Source organism: Pelophylax lessonae (assembly GCF_965119305.1).
Source record: "Pelophylax lessonae genome assembly, chromosome: 1".
Lineage (NCBI taxonomy): Eukaryota > Metazoa > Chordata > Amphibia > Anura > Ranidae > Pelophylax > Pelophylax lessonae.
Window position 1 is genome coordinate 721,254,584 of NC_138768.1, and position 17,643 is coordinate 721,272,226.

General features: G+C 46.6%; 1 protein-coding gene across 1 annotated transcript in view; it reads left to right on the forward strand.

Moving 5' to 3' along the window:
- Positions 1-17,643, forward strand: part of CYP4V2 (cytochrome P450 family 4 subfamily V member 2) — a gene marked incomplete at its 3' end in the record, with an annotated part of 234,682 nt that overhangs the window by 61,367 nt on the left and 155,672 nt on the right. The window contains exon 4 of the mRNA XM_082243745.1: positions 12,764-12,954. Coding sequence (XP_082099871.1) covers positions 12,764-12,954 — 191 coding nt within the window. The remainder of the gene's footprint in view (positions 1-12,763; positions 12,955-17,643) is intronic.

Genomic DNA, 17,643 nt, shown 5'->3' on the forward strand with positions numbered 1-17,643 from the left:
CGTTATTTCATCGTCATGGTCGTTGTGGGCATCCACCATATCGTTAAATGTGGTGGCAATGTCTCCCATTTTGTTTTCTATGGTGGACACTCTATCAGTCACTGCTACTACTGCATTGTTGCACTGTGACATTAATTGTAACATGTCTGAATGGATAGCAGAGCGCAGTGACAGCATCATGTCCCTCAGCATCGAAGCCATCACTGGCTGGTCGTTTGCAGGAAGAGCTGCCATAGTTTCCTGAAATTCCAGGGTGTCATTGATGGTAAGGCCCTGCTGGGAGACAGCTACTGTATGGTCAGTCTTTTGCTTAGATTTCACTGGGCTGTTAGGCAGTGATGCTGGGGTGGACTGCGGGAGGGCTCCCATACCGCCGTTGTGTGCTACTGAGGTACTCCCTCTGTCATCCGATCCCGGGGACCGTACACGCTGGGGATGTGTGGAGCGTGGCGGGCCGGCGCCATCTTGGCTGCGCGGCCTGTTGTTGGTCGGGGTAAAGAAGTTCAACATCTTACCCGGTTTCCCTCGATCTTTCCGCTTCTGAGGCATGACCGGTGTGTGCCCAAGGGTGTCCGGAACGTAACTGGGTATGTGTGGAGTGACCCTCTCCGTTTCGATCAGCTCCGGACTGTCTGCTTAGCGAGGACCTGTGCGCTCACGCTGCCATCCACCTCGCTTGCCGGCTCCGCCCCCCGAAAATTTGTCTTCCAACAAGACAATGATCCAAAACATAAAGCAAAATCTACAATGGAATGGTTCACAAATAAACATATCCAGGTGTTAGAATGGCCAAGTCAAAGTCCAGACCTGAATCCAATCGAGAATCTGTGGAAAGAACTGAAAACTGCTGTTCACAAACGCTCTCCATCCAACCTCACTGAGCTCGAGCTGTTTTGCAAGGAGGAATGGGCAAAAATTTCTCTTTCGATGTGCAAAACTGATAGAGACGTACCCCAAGAGACTTACAGCTGTAATCGCAGCAAAAGGTGGAGCTACAAAGTATTAACTTAAAGGGGCTGAATAATTTTGCACGCCCAATTTTTCAGTTTTTTATTTGTTAAAAAAGTTTGAAATATCCAATAAATTTCGTTCCACTTCATGATTGTATCCCACTTGCTGTTGATTCTTCACAAAAAATTACAGTTTTATATCTTTATGTTTGAAGCCTGAAATGTGGCAAAAGGTCGCAAAGTTCAAGGGGGCCGAATACTTTCGCAAGGCACTGTACATACTGCATAAAGTAAATCCCATGCCATCAAGTTGGATAAAGAGTTTTGTTTGACTAAAGTAAACAGAACAGGAGTCACTAGAGGGTGCAGCACCTCCACACTGGCACGAATGCACTACAGAAAGTAGATGGGTACACTGCATTCATGTAATCTTAAAGTGATTGTAGTCTCGTGTGTTTTTTTTTTTTTTTCTATTTTTTTTTAAATATTTTTTAACCACTTCTGGACCGGAAGATTTTCCCACTTAATGACCAGGCCATATTTGCGATTCGGCACTGTGTTATTTTAACGGACAATTGCGCGGTTGTGCGACGCTGTACCCAAATAAAATTGATGTACTTTCTCTTACGTCCTCCGACAGTCGCCGCCGCCTCTAAGTCATCAATGTTGGGTATTGACTTCCTCTCCGCAGGAGTAGCTAGGCATAAAGACTTAGTCAAAAGAACAAAGGCGTTTGCATATACACACCCATGGGGGCTGTCCCATCTGGTCAATACCTCCCTGCATGACCACTCCCAACTCAGTTTTTTTCTGCCTAGCGTCAGGAGTAGTTAGGATTCCCTGTGCTGAGGCTACAGTCTCAGCCTAACTAATCTTTTATTTGATTTTCTTTGAAAATGTCAGTTTTTTCTTACTTTACTAGCTGTTTATTTTGTCAGCTTTTAGTTGTTAGTCGGATCTTCGGATGAAGATGGATCATGCGGTGCTGGGATTTGGACTTACCGCCCTGGTTCTCCAGGGCAGAGGGTCAGATGGACCCCCTGGCCGCCATCGAGCGTTCAGCCGTGGTTCGTCCTGGCACTAAGAACGACCCATCCCTGCTCGCAGCAGGGATGCAGCCGTGAGGTGGCTACCTCACAGGACACATCTGCGATGCTGCAGTGTCATGTCCCTGGCTACGGCACTCCCTGTCAGATGAGGACAGCGGTTTTCCGTTCTGAGAGGCTTCCCACGTCATCTGGTACAGGTAAGTACTTCTGTGTGGGACCTCTGTGTGGGGTGGCAGTCCTGTGTTGCTGTGTGTCCCCCATGTCTGTGCCTGTGTGACTCCCTATGCGGTCCCTGCGGGGATCGCTTGTACATGCGCTGTGGTGCTGTATGTTTTTGGAGGATTCCCTTCCCTGTTTCACTTCGGTGCTTGTGTGGGGCGCAGACTGTGTGTGGCGGCCCCAGCAGGGTAAAACCGCGCGGTCCACCATTTTAAGTATGGGCAGGCATGTTGCTTCATTATGGGCAATACTACATGCTGTTTTGGCGCCATCGGCTGCCATTTTGCGGTAGCAGAACGATCGTTCCGACCGCATGTTTGGCGGCCATTTTACTGAAGCCTCCCATTCAGTTCTATGGGGTAGCCATTTTCCCTGAGTCATGCAGCCTATAGTTCAGCCTCCTCTGACAGCACTTCCTTTTCCTCTTGAAGCAGGACACCGGTGGTAACACTCTGCAGAGCTCTGCAGATTATCTCTCAATTGCTTTCTGTATTATCGCTTCTGGCTCCGTTTTTTCTTCTCCTGTTTGGGGGTCTTTGTCACTGTAGCTGTAGCGGTGGGCTGCGCACTCCGCAGCGATCTTAAAGGGGCAGTACCACTTTATTGCACTGTTTGTTTTTTTGCTGGAGCAATGGATTTTCAGGACAGCAAATTCCCCCCAGCTCTGGTGGGGAACCCCAGTTCTCCTGTGGCCCCTCTAAGACCTGAATTGGCCGCTGTAGTGGCGACCTTGGTGTCAAATATGGAAATGCTGATGGCTGAACGTGCTGCTAAAAAGAGGGCCAGATTGTCTCTCTCTTCTGATTCAGATGGTGATATGGCTGCTGCAGCGAGCGTGCCCTTTTCAGGGTCCCACTCATCCTTGGACCCGCTGGGGTCTGAGGGGGAGGCTGAGGTGGAGGGGGTTTATACTTCCCCTCCCGGGGTTGCCTGAAGCGCGTGCGACCATGGATGAATTGATTGTTTCTGTAAAGGAAACACTGCATTTGGAGGATGAGCCCAGTCCTCCCAGCATTGTGTCCTCGTTTGGGACACACAGGACCCGCAAGTCGGCACAGGTTTTTCCCTGTCCCGCTGAGTTTCATTACACTGTTAATGAAATGTGGCGCACTTTAAAACGTCCATTCCTGGTACCTAGTCGGTTCAAATTGCTTTATCCTTTTGCGCCGGCTACGGGAATCACGATGGTGTGTGCCTCCGCAGGTAGATCACACTGTGGCAGTCTTAAACAAGGCTACCTTGATTCCTTCTGAGGATACCCCGGTTTTTCGGGATCCCACGGAGCGGCGGTTGGAGTCCCTAGCGCGCCATTCCTATACGGTGGTGGGCTCGTTGCTCAAACCCATTTTTGCGTCTGTTCTGGTAGCCCAGGCGGTGGCTGATTGGACTAAGGTGCTTAGAAGCAACCTCGTGTCTGATGATGTTCCACCTGCTCGGCTGGATATGGTGGATCAAATTCACAGAGGAATCATGTATTTGTGTGATGCGGCCTTGAATGAGGCCCCTTTGGTTGCACACCTGTCTAGTGTCGCGGTACTTAGCCGTCGACTGATTGGTCGGCTGACCAATCCTCACGGAAAACAGTTGCTGATTTTCCCTATGCTGGTTCTCGCCTTTTTGGCGAGGCGTTGGATACCCTAGTAAAAGGCGTCACAGGGGGCAAGAGCACTATGCTGCCCCAGAACCCGAAGAACAAGTCCTTTTGTGGCAAGCGGGGTTCGGCGTCTCGATCCACTCAGGGATCCTTTCGTGCCTTTCGGAACCAATCGAAGGGCAAGCCCTTCAAGGGCCAGGGTAACCAGAAGAAGCCCTGGGCGGGCAAGCAGAAGTCGGGCACTGCCGGGTCGGCGGGTCAATCCGCCTCCGCCTGAAGGGACGCCCTCACCCGATTCCGGTGGGGGGGAGGGGAGGACGTTTGAGCGGTTTCCTCCAACCTTGGCTGCTCCGGATCTCGGACAGGTGGGTTCAGGAAATCATTTGATCAGGTTACAAGATCGAATTCCTATCCTGGCCAGGGGACAGGTTTTTTGCTTCAAACCTTCATTTGCCTCCTGGGCGTCTGCAGGATCTGCACCAAGCGGTGCAGGACCTTCTTGCTCAGGGGGTGATTGTCCCGGTGCCTCATCGGGACAGGTTTCGAGGGTTTTATTCAAATCTGTTCACTGTGCCCAGGAAGGAGGGCAAATTACGTCCAATTCTGGACCTGAAAGCGCTGAACCGCTTTGTGCGAGTTCGAAAGTTTCGAATAGAGTCTCTCCGTTCGGTGCTGGCCTCCCTGAGTCCAGGAGAATTCCTGGCCTCGATAGATCTGAAGGATGCGTACCTGCACATCCCCATTTTCGAGGGTCACCAGAGGTACCTTCGTTTTGCTATCGCGGAGGACTACTATCCGTTTATGGCGTTACCTTTCGGTCTCGCTTCGGCTCCAAGGGTTTTTACCAAGGTGCTGGCGCCAGTTCTGGGCCTGCTGAGGGCACAGGGCATTGCAGGCTTGGGGTACCTAGACGATCTACTTCTGAGATCGAGTGTCAGACAAGACCTTCTGCGCGATCTGTCCACCACGGTACAGACGCTACAGGAGTTCGGATGGACCATCAACGTTCAGAAATCGACGTTGTCACCATCGGTTCGTCTTCCCTATCTGGGAATGATCCTGGACTCTGCTCAGGCAAAGGTGTTCTTCCCGGAGGACAAGCTCCGGACCTTGCAGGACGAGATCAGGTCCCTCAGGGGCAATCCGTCCTCGTCACTCAGGACCTGTATGCGAGGCCTGGGGTTGATGGTTTCGGCCTTCGAGGCGATACCCTTTGCTCAGTTTCACACGCGGGCTCTCCAAGCGGAGATCCTGGCCAGGTGGGACAGACTCCCTCAGTCCCTGGATCTGAGTGTCAAATTGAGTCGTCAGACCAGATTGGCTCTTCTGTAGTGGCTCCAGTCCCCGACGGTGTCGGAAGGCAAGTCATTCCGTCCGTTACTGTGGACGGTGAGTACCACAGATGCCAGCCTGTCGGGCTGGGGTGGCGTCCTGGGCAACCTGTCTGCCCAGGGCACTTGGTCGGAGGAGGAGTCCTCTCTCCCGATCAATGTGCTGGAATTGCAAGCGATAAAACTCTGTCTTTTCCAGTGGTCGGAACGACTTCGGGGCCATCCTGTTCTGGTAAAGACAGACAATGCTACCGCGGTGGCTTACATCAACCACCAAGGGGGCACCAGGAGTGCTCGGGCAGCCCGGGAGGTGACCGACATTCTGTCGTGGGCCGAGACTCGTGTCCCGGCAATTTCAGCAGTTCACATTCCGGGTGTGGAGAACTGGCAGGCCGACTATCTGAGCCGCCAGACCCTGGACCAGGGGAAATGGTCCCTAAACCCGGAGGTCTTCCAAATGCTGTGTGCGAAGTGGGGATCCCCGGACGTTGATCTGTTCGCATCTCGGTTGAACCAAAAGGTGGAAAGGTTCATGGCAAGAACGCGCGATCCTCTGGCAGACGCCTCGGATGGTGGCCCCTTGACATCAGTATCGTCTGATGTATGCCTTTCCCCCGATCCAGTTACTATCCAGGTTCCTCCGCAGGTTAGCCTCGGAACCGCACCTGGTGATTCTGGTGGCGCCGGACTGGCCACGCCGGTCCTGGTACACAGACGTTGTTCATCTGGCAATGGCGCCTCCGTGGCGGCTGTCAATGCGGGAAGATCTCCTGTCTCAGGGTCCGATCTTCCATCCTGCTTTACAGTCGCTGGCTTTAACGGCCTGGCTGTTGAGACCCAGGTCCTGAGGGACAGGAGTCTCTCCCCTGAGGTCATCCCTACCCTTGTCAAGGCTAGGAAGACCTCCTCTGGTAAAATCTATTACCGTACCTTGAAGGCCTATTTCGCCTGGTGTGAGTCCAGGGGGTTCTCCCCTCGCTCGTACTCGGTGTCGAGAGTGTTGGCCTTCCTCCAGTCTGGGGTGGACCAGCGTCTGGCGCTGGCCACGATAAAAGGCCAGGTGTCCGCACTGGCTGTTCTTTTCCAACGCCCTGTGGGGTCTCATTCCCTGGTTCGCACCTTCATTCAAGGTGTGCGACATTTGGCTCCTCCCAGGAAGGAGCCTCTACCTCCATGGGACTTGAACTTGGTTCTGTCCGTGTTACAGAGTGCTCCGTTTGAAAACATACGGAAAATATCGTTGCCTCTGCTGTCCAAAAAGGTTGCCTTTTTGGTGGCGATCACTTCGGCTCGCAGGGTTTCGGAACTGGCGGCGTTATCTTGCCGTTCTCCATACTTGGTGATTCACAAGGATAAGGTGGTTTTGCGTCCGCAACCCTCCTTCCTTCCTAAGGTGATTTCTGAGTTCCACCTTAATGAGGACATTGTCCTGCCTTCGCTTTGTACGAAGCCTAAGCATCCGAAGGAGATGGCTCTGAATTCCCTGGATGTTGTCAGGGCGATCAGGGTTTACCTGTCGTCCACGGAATCCTTCCGGAAGACGGTTTCCCTCTTTTTCCTTCCTGAGGGACCTCGGAAGGGCATGGCTGCGTCTGCAGCGACTATTGCCAAATGGATCAGACAGACCATTGAACAGGCTTATGCTTTGAAGAAACGGGTTCCACCCTTCCCTGTTAAAGCGCACTCTACCAGATCTTTGAGTGCGTCTTGGGCCTATTGGCATCGGGCCTCGGTGGCCCAGGTGTGCAAAGCTGCGACTTGGTCGTCGGTGCACACTTTTTCCAAATTCTACAAAGTAGATGTTCTGGCATCAGCTGATGCCTCCTTTGGCCGCAAGGTTCTCAGTGCAGCAGTGCCATGAAGGACCCTTGTTTTTTTCTATGGGTCCCTGGCTGTTGGTGTTTGCTTTCCTGGGCTGTTGCTCCTGTTGAGCATTGTTTTCTGTTGCCCAGCAGGTTCTCTTACTGTGCATGTAAGGTTCCTTTCTCTGATGTGGGTATTGCGTTGCCTTTTCTACGGTTGCGTCTCCCACCTCTCCTGTCTATACTGCTTTGGGACATCCCAACAGTGATGACTTAGAGGCGGCGGCGACTGTCGGAGGATGTAAGAGAAAACGGAATTTTTGTAAAATCTTACCTGGAAAATTCCTTTCTCTGAGTCCTCCGACAGTCGCCACCCCCGCCCCTCTTTTGGGGTTGTGTTCTTATTACCTACTGCTATGCTACCAAACTGAGTTGGGAGTGGTCATGCAGGGGGGTATTGACCAGATGGGACAGCCCCCATGGGTGTGTATATGCAAACGCCTTTGTTCTTTTGACTAAGTCTTTATGCCTAGCTACTCCTGCGGAGCGGAAGTCAATACCCAACAGGGATGACTTAGAGGCGGCTGCGACTGTCGGAGAACTCAGAGAAAGGAATTTTACAGGTACGATTTTACAAAAATTCCGTTTTTTTTCCACAAATAGAGCTTTCTTTTTGGTGGTATTTGATCACCTGTGCAATTTTTATTTTTTGCGCTATAAAAAAAAAAAGAGCGACAATTCTGAAATGAAAAACAATATTTTTCACATTCTGCTATATGACATTCTCCCCCCAAAAAAAATTTAAATCAAAATTTTTTAACATTTTAGGCCAATTTGTTTTCTGCTACATATTTTTGGTAAAAAAAATCGCAATAAGTATATTTTGATTGGTTTGCACAAACGTTATTGCGTCTACTAACTACGGGACAGATTTTTCTCATTTTTATTGTTTTTTTTTTTTTTACTAGTAATGGCGGTGATCTGCAATTTTTTTTTTTTTTGCGGGAATGCGACATTGTGGCGGACAGATCTGACACCTGACTGACATTTTTGACACTTTTGAGGGGACCAGTGACATTACTACAGTAATCAGTGCTAAAAATATGCACTGTTAATTTAATAACGACACTGGCAGGGAAGGGGTTAACAGTGTGAGTGATCAAGGGGTTAAATGTGTACCTAGAGGCGTGTTTCTAACTGTTGGGGGGCGTGACTTGTGGAATGACCATAGAGACCTGTGATTCTATATAGAAGGATCACAGGGGCTCTGGGATCATTCCAGGGAGAAGAACGGTCAGCTGTGTTTACAACAGCTGACCGTTCTTCTCTCTAAGCCGGGAACGATCGCGGGTGTCAGGCAGCAATCGGAGCCGCCTGCCCGCTGCATCGGCTTCCTCGCTGATGAGTGGAGGCGGGAGAGCACCGGCGGCGGCACCTGCTCGCCTCCAAGCGACAGATGTAGCCCTATGTCAGTTTGCCTGGGAGAGCCACACTGCCGCAGTAAATATGTGGTAAGCGGTCGGCAACCAGTTAAATAACAAACATGTTATACTTAACTTCTCTGTGCAGCCTGGATCCTCCTCTTCTCAGGTCCCTCTTCTCTGCTCTTTGCCCCTCTCTCCTGTTGAGTGCCCCATTCAGACACGGAGCTGCCATTTGTACCCAATGGTGCCGCTCCTGTGTCCCAGCCAATGAGAAGGGAGTGTCCCGGACGGTTGAGCGACTCGTGGATGTCACTGGATAGAGAGGGGGCTCCGGTAACTATTAGGGGGTGCTGGAGAGGCTGCTTCACACAAAACCTTTTATCTTAATGCATAGAATATGTTCAGATAAAAAAAAAAAACCTTCTGCCTATTCAACCACTTTAATTCCTGCTTTCCAAAACAGCATCCTCATTCATTATTTGTGCAAAAGGAACATCACAAATATTTCCTGACTTATTGTATATGTAGACCCCAGAAATAAAATGCAAACTGTATGGAAGACCAGTTTATGTGTAATCCACATATACAGTATCTCATGAAAGTGAGTACATCCCTCACATTTTTGTAAACATTTTATTATATCTTTTCATGTGACAACACTGAAGAAATGACACTTTCCTACAATGTAAAGTAGTGAGTGTACAGCTTGTATAACAGTGTACATTTACTGTCTCCTCAAAATAACTCAACACACATCCATTAATGTCTAAACCACTGGCAACAAAAGTGAGTACACCCCTAAGTGAAAATGTCACAATTGGAACCAATTAGCCATTTTCCCTCCCCGTTGTCATGTGACTCGTTAGCGTTACAAGGTCTCAGGTGTGAATGGGGAGCAGGTGTGTTAAATTTGGTTTTATTGGTCTCACTGTCTCATACTGGCCACGTGAAGTTCAACATGGATGTGGTGTATCTGGATTTTGCTAAGGCATTCAAAACAGTCCCCCACAAATGATTCATTTACAAAATAAGGTCTGCAGGTTTAGACCACAAGGTTTGCTCTTGGATAGAAAACTGGTTAAAGGGGCGTGTCCAAAGGTTGGTAATAAATAACGCATACTCAGACTGGTCTGGGCTCAGTCCTAGGACCAATTTTGTTCAATCTATTCATAAATAACATTAAGGACGGGATTGTTAGCTCAATCTCAGTTTTTGCAGATGACACAAATATTAGCAGGGCAATAACTTCACATCAGGATGCAGAAATCTTACAGAATGACCTGAACAAAAAAAAAAAACAGAGTGGGCAACTACGTGGCAAATGAGGTTTAATGTGGAAAAGTGTAAGGTATTGCACTTGGGGACTAAAAACATAAACGCAAAATTTGCGTTAGGGGGGAACCTCTGGGGGAATCAAAAATGGAGAAAGATCTGGGAGTCTTAGTAGAAAATAGACTAAGCAATAGCATGCAATGTCAAGCTGCAGCTGCCAAAGCCGGCAGAATATTGGAATGCATAAGGAAAATGAGAAAGCCTCTCCTAAAGATGATGCACAAAGCCCGCAAACAGTTTGCTGAAGACAATCAGACTAAGGACATGGATTACTGGAACCATGTCCTGTGGTCTGATGAGACCAAGATGAACTTATTTGGTTCAGATGGTGTTATGCGTGTGTGGCGGCAACCAGGTGAGGAGTACAAAGACAAGTGTGTCTTGCCTACAGTCAAGCATGGTGGTGGGAGGGTCATGGTCTGGAGCTGCATGAGTGCTGCAGGCACTAGGGAGCTACAGTTTATTGAGGGAACCATGAATGCCAACATGTACTGTGACATACTGAAGCAGAGCATGATCCCCTTCCTTCGGAGACTGGGCCGCAGGGCAGCATGCTAACATAAGGACCCCAAATACACCCCCAAGATGACCACTGCTTTGCTAAAGAAGCTGAGGATAAAGGTGATGGGCTGGCCAAGCATGTCTCCAGACCTTAACCCTATTAAGCATCTGTGGGGCATCCTCAAATGGAAGGTGGAGGAGCGCAAGATCTCTAACATCCATCAGCCCTGTGATGTCATCATGGAGGAGTGGAAGAGGACTCCAGTGGCACACCTGTGAAGCTCTGGGGAACTCCATTCCCAAGAGGATTAAGGCAGTGCTGGAAAATAATGGTGGCCACACAAAATATTGACACTTTGGGCCCAATTTGGACATTTTCAATTAGGGGTGTACTCACTTTTGTTGCCAGCAGTTTAGACATTAATGGCTGTGTTGTGTTATTTTGAGGTGACAGCAAATTTACACTGTTATACAAGCTGTGCACTCACTACTTTACATTGTATCAAAGTGTCATTTCATCAGTGTTGTCACATGAAAAGATATAATAAAATATTTACACAAATGTGAGGGGTGTACTCACTTTTGTGAGATACTGTATGTTCCTCTAGTCAATATATTCTGAAATGTTGTTCCACTCTGTCTTTCCACTTTGGGCAGGAAGGTAATCACACAAAACAAATACATTGATCTATCTTTACTGGAGCAAATTTTCAAATCTACAAAAGCAAATATCGCTGAGACACTTCAATCTTTCAGAGTTCACTTAAAATGAAAACATTTGTATTGGTCAGAGAGTTTGTATGTTATTATTTTTTATAAAGAATTTATATAACAACAAACAGTTTCCACAGTGCTTTACAAAATAAATGGAGACTGTACAATTACAATGCTATTCAATACAGGGCGGTTTGGAGGACACTGGTCATGAAAGATTACAATCCAAAGGGAGGGGCAAGTGATAGAAAAGGTAATAACTGTGAGGGATGAGTTGATGGTGAAGTGTTAGGTGGGGAGGGATATGTGTTCCTGAAGAAATTAGTTTTCAGGGCACATATAGGGCGATCCTGCTTACTAATAGAAAACTTGACAATTTAGCAACACCACAGCTACAAAGACTTTGAGGTTGCTTTACTAAAGGAGTAGAGATGGTTAAATTAGCACAGTGAATGTTCAGTTTGCAAAGTTAATGGCAGCAAAAAAAAGTTAAGTTGTGTTCACTTTAAAATTTCCAGTCATGTACTACCACAAATTTAAAGCGCAGTAAAGATCACACACAGAAAAATCAGCACAAGGGACATAACTCATAGTCATTACGATGTGCCCCTTGTGCTGATCCCTCTTCTGTTGGTGAAAATCTTCCTCTATCCAAAACCCCCCAACCCTGCCATCATAATTTTCCGGTGCAATGGGGTTCAGTACAACTAAGGGCTCTTTCACACGGTCCGCCTCCGTAGGCGGATCCGTGCTACTCAGCGGGGATCGATCCGCCGATCCCCGCTGAGCCGGCGGATGACAGCTCCATCTCCGCTTGCAGTGTGGAGAGGGAGGTGTCACAGCCCCCGCTGCTCTCTATGGGGGATCAGATGAGAGCGGACCGCCTGTCCGCTTTCATCCGATCCGATCCCTGAACGGATGGAAAAATAGGGTTTCCATCAGTCCAGATTTCATGGACAGGATCGGATACGGATGGCAGCAGGTGTCAGCGGAGGTGTCTCCGCTGACATCCGCTGCCCCATAGAGCTGCATGGAGGATCCGATCAGATCCGCCTAAAAAACTGACAGGCGGATCTGATCAGATCGCCCGCGTGAAAGAGCCCTAAGAGGCTTTCAAATGCTCTCATAAAGAGAGCCTGACTATGTCTGCCCCTTCCACCCCAATCTTCCACTCTTAGAAGCCATATTACAGCTTCTTATGAATGGAACACAATCAATGAACTTCTGTTACTGTATATCCTTCGGGTTTGGTGCTTTTTCTGAAAGTGCACCATGCTCGCAAGATGTAAGAGTGGGTAAACATCCACCAGGGATTGATCCCACGGAAAATTATGATCCTGATTGTTTAAAATTTTCATTATGCTATTTAAAATAAAAAGATTGATATTCTGAAACATTTAATTTCATAGTGGCCTGCAACCAGCTACCAAATCACTTAAGCTGTCCTATACAATTTTGTTATTCAATTTCCTTTAGATTTACCTTCAACTATCTAGTGCAGGAGCACCTGATTACATATAAATTGAAAGTGTTTAGGTTTTACCTCATATTATATGGTTTGGTAAATCTAAAGGAAAATTGTACATGATAATTGCACAATCTATGGCCAGCCTAAAGAGGCCCTCGCTCTTCAAAAGGTTGAGCACCCCTGCTGTACATTAACTCGATTTTACTATTTTACTGCAAGTGGAAAGAACTCTAGGGACTCTCCACACATGACACCTAGTGGTTGTTTTACAGACTGCACTTGTTTGATAAGTAAAAACTTTTAGAGTATTCTAAGATAAATTATGTATGGCCAATCGGCCAGGTACTAGAAAAATAACACTGCAGTTCTAAATTTCCAGCACTGGAGAAAAGTGGAGATCAAGAAGAAAGATGATAACTCCAACTTTCCATTTTGCTATCCTTGCCGAATTCTTGGAAGTTATGAATGAGCAGTCAAAAATATTGGTGGAAAAGCTTAACACTCGTGTTGGCAAAGGAAAATTTAACTGTTTCATGGATATAACACTGTGTGCTTTGGATATAATATGTGGTAAGTCTTCATTCAGTCGTAGCAGTCATTGAGAACACGGAGGGCTAATTTGTGTAAACTAGAACAAAGAAAACTAGCGTTGCTTTGTTTAGCAACTAGTCAGATGCCCACTTTCTTTGTGCATCCAGCACCAGCAAAACAACATCTTATGTTGTTGACAACACCTGCACTTATGGGCAAAAAAGCTGCTTTAACAGCTGTAAATAATTTTTTTTTTTTTTTGAATCTCTGATGATTTACAACTGATAGTCTAAAATGGGTGTACATAAGCATGGGATTCACTAGTCTTGGACATTTATAGTACATCTCTGTACTCCAAATTTCTGCTAAAGTGATTGTATAGGCAAGCAATAAAATACCCTTTGAGTTTTTATTATGCAAATTATTTTTTTCATTCTGTTCACTGGCTTTGACTGGCAGCAGCAGGAGCCAATGGTTCCCGCTGGTCTCACCAAAGCCTGTGAGACCAGGAAGGGAGGGGGAGAAGACCTGCAGCTGAGCACAGTGTTCAATCGATACAAGAGCCAGGTAAGTGTTTTGTCAGACAGTCTGTGCTGACTATTTGCTAAATAGGCGACACAGCGGAAGGGGTGTACCTTAATGTAGAGAACCTTTTAGAACTGCTTTTAAAGACACAGAATCAGTATTAAATCATAGACAATACAGTTATGCTGCCACCTTCAAGAGGAATTGGATGTTGGCAAAGTTTTTGGCCTGCCAAGTATAACCCTTCCTATTTCCATCATACTTCAGTTTTTGCTTTTGCATTAGGAACTTTTAGTTCTAGTGCCCTAGCTCTTACTAGCTTGGATTTCCTCAAAAGCACCGAAACTAGTAACACTTTTCCAGTTCACTCAAACCAGTTCTGTATGGAGACTGGATGAATCCTGGTTATTTTCTTCTTCAAAATGTTTTTTGACCAATGTCAATTTGAGGAGACTGTTCCCATGGTAGATCCAGCTATATCACTCCTTAGCAAATACTGACTGTTCCTATGTAGGATGCCCCAGTGTTTAAGGATCTTGTTGTTCCATGTCTGGAAGACTTTTAAATGTTTTATTTATTTTTTTTTTGCAGGTCCTGTTATGCGACTGATATAGTTGTAAAGTCAATTTATGAGACATTAGGGGAATGGACTAAAACATGTCTACTTAACCAGCTCCTGTCCCTACTGATCATTCAGTTATGTAGCCCTTACAGCTGTTGCCTGCAGCATTGTGAAAAAGGGTTAGTGGATAATGTCCATTCTATTTCCCGAATTAGTTTCTTGTTTTTCAATATGCAGAGAACTCTTTGGCCTAAATGTTGGTCTTTGAAACAATGCATAAAATGCTTGCTATGCATGCCTTTTGATAGAGAACGTCCCTAACTGATGGCAGTGATGAGTACTCTTTTACCACAGGAAAAAAGCGTAGGCCTTAGACTGGAAAATATCCTCCTGTCTCTGAGGCGAAAAAATGTTCCTTTTATTTCTCACGGGCCTTCAACTTTAAAGCCAAACCCAAGCCAAGGGCCCAATTCAATAAAAAATCATGGGCACCGAAAACCCACCAGTCCAGCAGACATGTCCTCTCCAGCATGAATGGACATGACCACTTTGCACTAACATCTGTGGGCACCTGGTTAGCAAGTATCGTAATACAGGGATAAAAGACATGGTGTCCAAAAAGAGTTTTTTTGTTCTTGACCTTCGTCTGCTTTAGGTTGTCCAACGTGCCTTTGGTGGTCTACACAGGCTAGCAGACCTCCATGCTGCTTTTGCAAATCTTTTGGATTGAAGAGTTATTGCCATTGTCCCAACATTTGAAAGGTTTCAAGCTTTTTATTCTAACCTTTTTACTGTTCCAAAATCAAAAGGAACTTAAATGCCTTGAATGTCTCCAGTTGGTCCAAACCATTTGCATAGAGTCCACCAGGTCTGTTATAACTTCTGTCCATCAGGTAGACTTTGTAGTCTCTGGACATCAAAGATCTCTACTTAAATGTCTCCTTTTAAGCGCACAAACCCTAGCCTAGTTTAGCTGTGAGAACTCAACAGTACCAGTCTGCAGCTCTTCTTTTTGGCCTGTATTCCTCGCCCTGAGTATTCATCTAAGTACTAGCACCAGTGCCAGCTTTGCTACACTCAAGCACATTCTTATTGTGGGCTATGCAGAAGATATTCTATTGAGCAAAGACTCTGTCTGACAATGCAATGCAGACTGTTTAGATCCTACAAATGTTTGCTTGGATCCTAAGCCTTAAAAAGCAGTGCTGGAGCCAATTTATTGCTTGGCATAACTGGGTTTTGATCTGGACAGAGCTCAGACCAGAGTTTTTCTTCACCAGAGAAACTTCTAATTCTATGCTCCCAGAATCTGACTGATCTGAGGTGTCACCAGACTCTTCATTTCTCCATCATTTGAAATATTTGAAAATAATATGCGGGTCTGGTCCTAGACATTGCCTTGAACTGTAATGTCCAGGAGCCGTCCGACACTGTGATTCTACACAGGAGTTCTTGGTTTGTTAGTAGTCTCATTCGAGGCCATCTTATTTGCTCAGTTCCACTCCAAGACCCCCACAACTCATCATTCTGTCTGTGAAAGGCAAGAAGGTGCAATCTCTGAACAAATTGATAAGCCTGACACACTAAACCAGGTTATCTCTGACCTCAAAGGCTCAAAGCTCCAGTCCTGGAGAAAGGAAAATCTTTCCTTCCATTTTTTTTGGAACTTTCTTAAAGCGGAGTTCCACCCTAATTTTAAACTTTCCATCATACATAACCTTATCACATGCTAAAAACGAATTGGATATATATATTTATTTTTTTGGTTCGTTTACCTTATTTTTAGTGATAAATAACTGCACTTCCTCCTTATGCGGCCGCCAATGTCATTTCCTGCTTTGCACTGACTCCTGGGAGATGAGTGTCATCAATCCCAGGAGTCAATACGCCTGCACCGGTGTCCCTCGTCACTTCCGGTGCAGGCATGTCATTATCTGTCGATGGATGGAGAACAGCTTCTGTGCATGCGCAATACACGGAACAGGCTGTGGGATGACTCGCCTGCCCCAGAAGTGATGAGGATATAGCATTCTGGGACTCGCTTACAACCGTGAAATCCAGGAAGAGGGACACTGCGGCTTCAGATGCCCACACCGCAGATGGCCGCGCTGTACAAGAGTTTCACAAGGTAAGTAATTCATGCTGCATTTACACTAAACAGGGGACAGTTTACACAGTATTGTTATTTAAATACACTAGCCCTGACTATTCTAGGGGTATTTTTTGCTAAAAAAAAATTTGGCCTGGAACTCCGCTTTAAGATGAATGCCAGACTGACAGGCTGCAGATGAGTCCTAGGCATCCTACATTGACAGTGCAGGGGACTTGGCTGACGAAAGAAACTTGTCTTCAAAAACTTGAAGCTTTAAGTGATTTGTTTATCCTTGCAATGCTGGACCTCTTGACTGAAGGACCATCCAATAAGGATTCCGTTGGGCAATGCCACAGCAGTAGCATGCATCAATCATCAAGGAGGAAGCAGATGTCTTGCGGTAGCACATGAAGCAGAAAAAATTCTGTCGTAGACAGAACTTCACATTCCAACCTTATCCACCACTCACATCCCAGGTGTTGACAGTTTCCAGACAGACTAACCCAGCTGGCAAGCCAAGACTCAGAAGAATGGCCTCTTCACCAGAAGGTGTTTCAGGACATGCCCCACAGATTTAACGATTCAGCACCAAACTGTGGAGGTTTGTCTCCATATGCAGGGATCCACTGGCGAAAGCAGTAGATGCCCTGGTGACTCCGTGGGATTAGTACTCTACTCCATAGCATCCAGATGGAGGTCATTCTCATAATTCTTATAGTTCTAAAATGGCCATGGCTTATGTGGTACTTCCCAGATTCCTGGTCTGCGAAGTATAAGCCACATCGAAATACGCAATGAAATAACAAAAGAACAGGTATATTTTGGTTTCCTCATCACTCCTCCGAAGCGGTGGCAGGTGGGAATTGGGAATCCATGACAGCCTGGCCATGGGACTTATATTCCCATTCCTTATGTAATCAGTGCGGGCGAGAAATCTAGACCATAAATTGGAGTAACAATTGGGGCACTATGCCTTTCCCAACACCTCAATTATTGCTAGACCTCTCCTTTTGTCTAACTTCCCGTTAGTTCAGGGATAAGAAAAAAGAAAAAAAGGTGACTAGAAGAAAGAGGGGGGAAAAAGGGAAGGTGGGGAAAAAGTGCACTCCATAAAGGTTAACCTGTCTGGTCCCTAATGCTTCACAAGGGATCAGACAAGTATTTAATCCAGGGTTCCTTGATTTTATCAAATATGTCCTGTAAGATGACCAAGAGGCATTCGTTGACCATGATCCATGATGGCATAGCTTTCACAAGTCAAAGAGGATCGTGGGTGACCTCCAGGACCTAGCTATTGCAATCATAGCTGCCGTAAAGATAAATTCTATGAGTTTCCTTGCATGCCTCCGTGTCTTGTCCGCCAGACGTCCCAGTAATACTTGTTGTGGTGATTTAATTAGATTCACCTGAGTTAGAGAGTAAATAAAGTTTTATAGATAGAGATCCAAAATCGTTTGACTTTTGGACATAACCACCATGTGTGTATCACTGTACCCTCCATGCCACAGCCTCGTACGCAGCTACTCTCACCGGTACTGTGGACCATTGT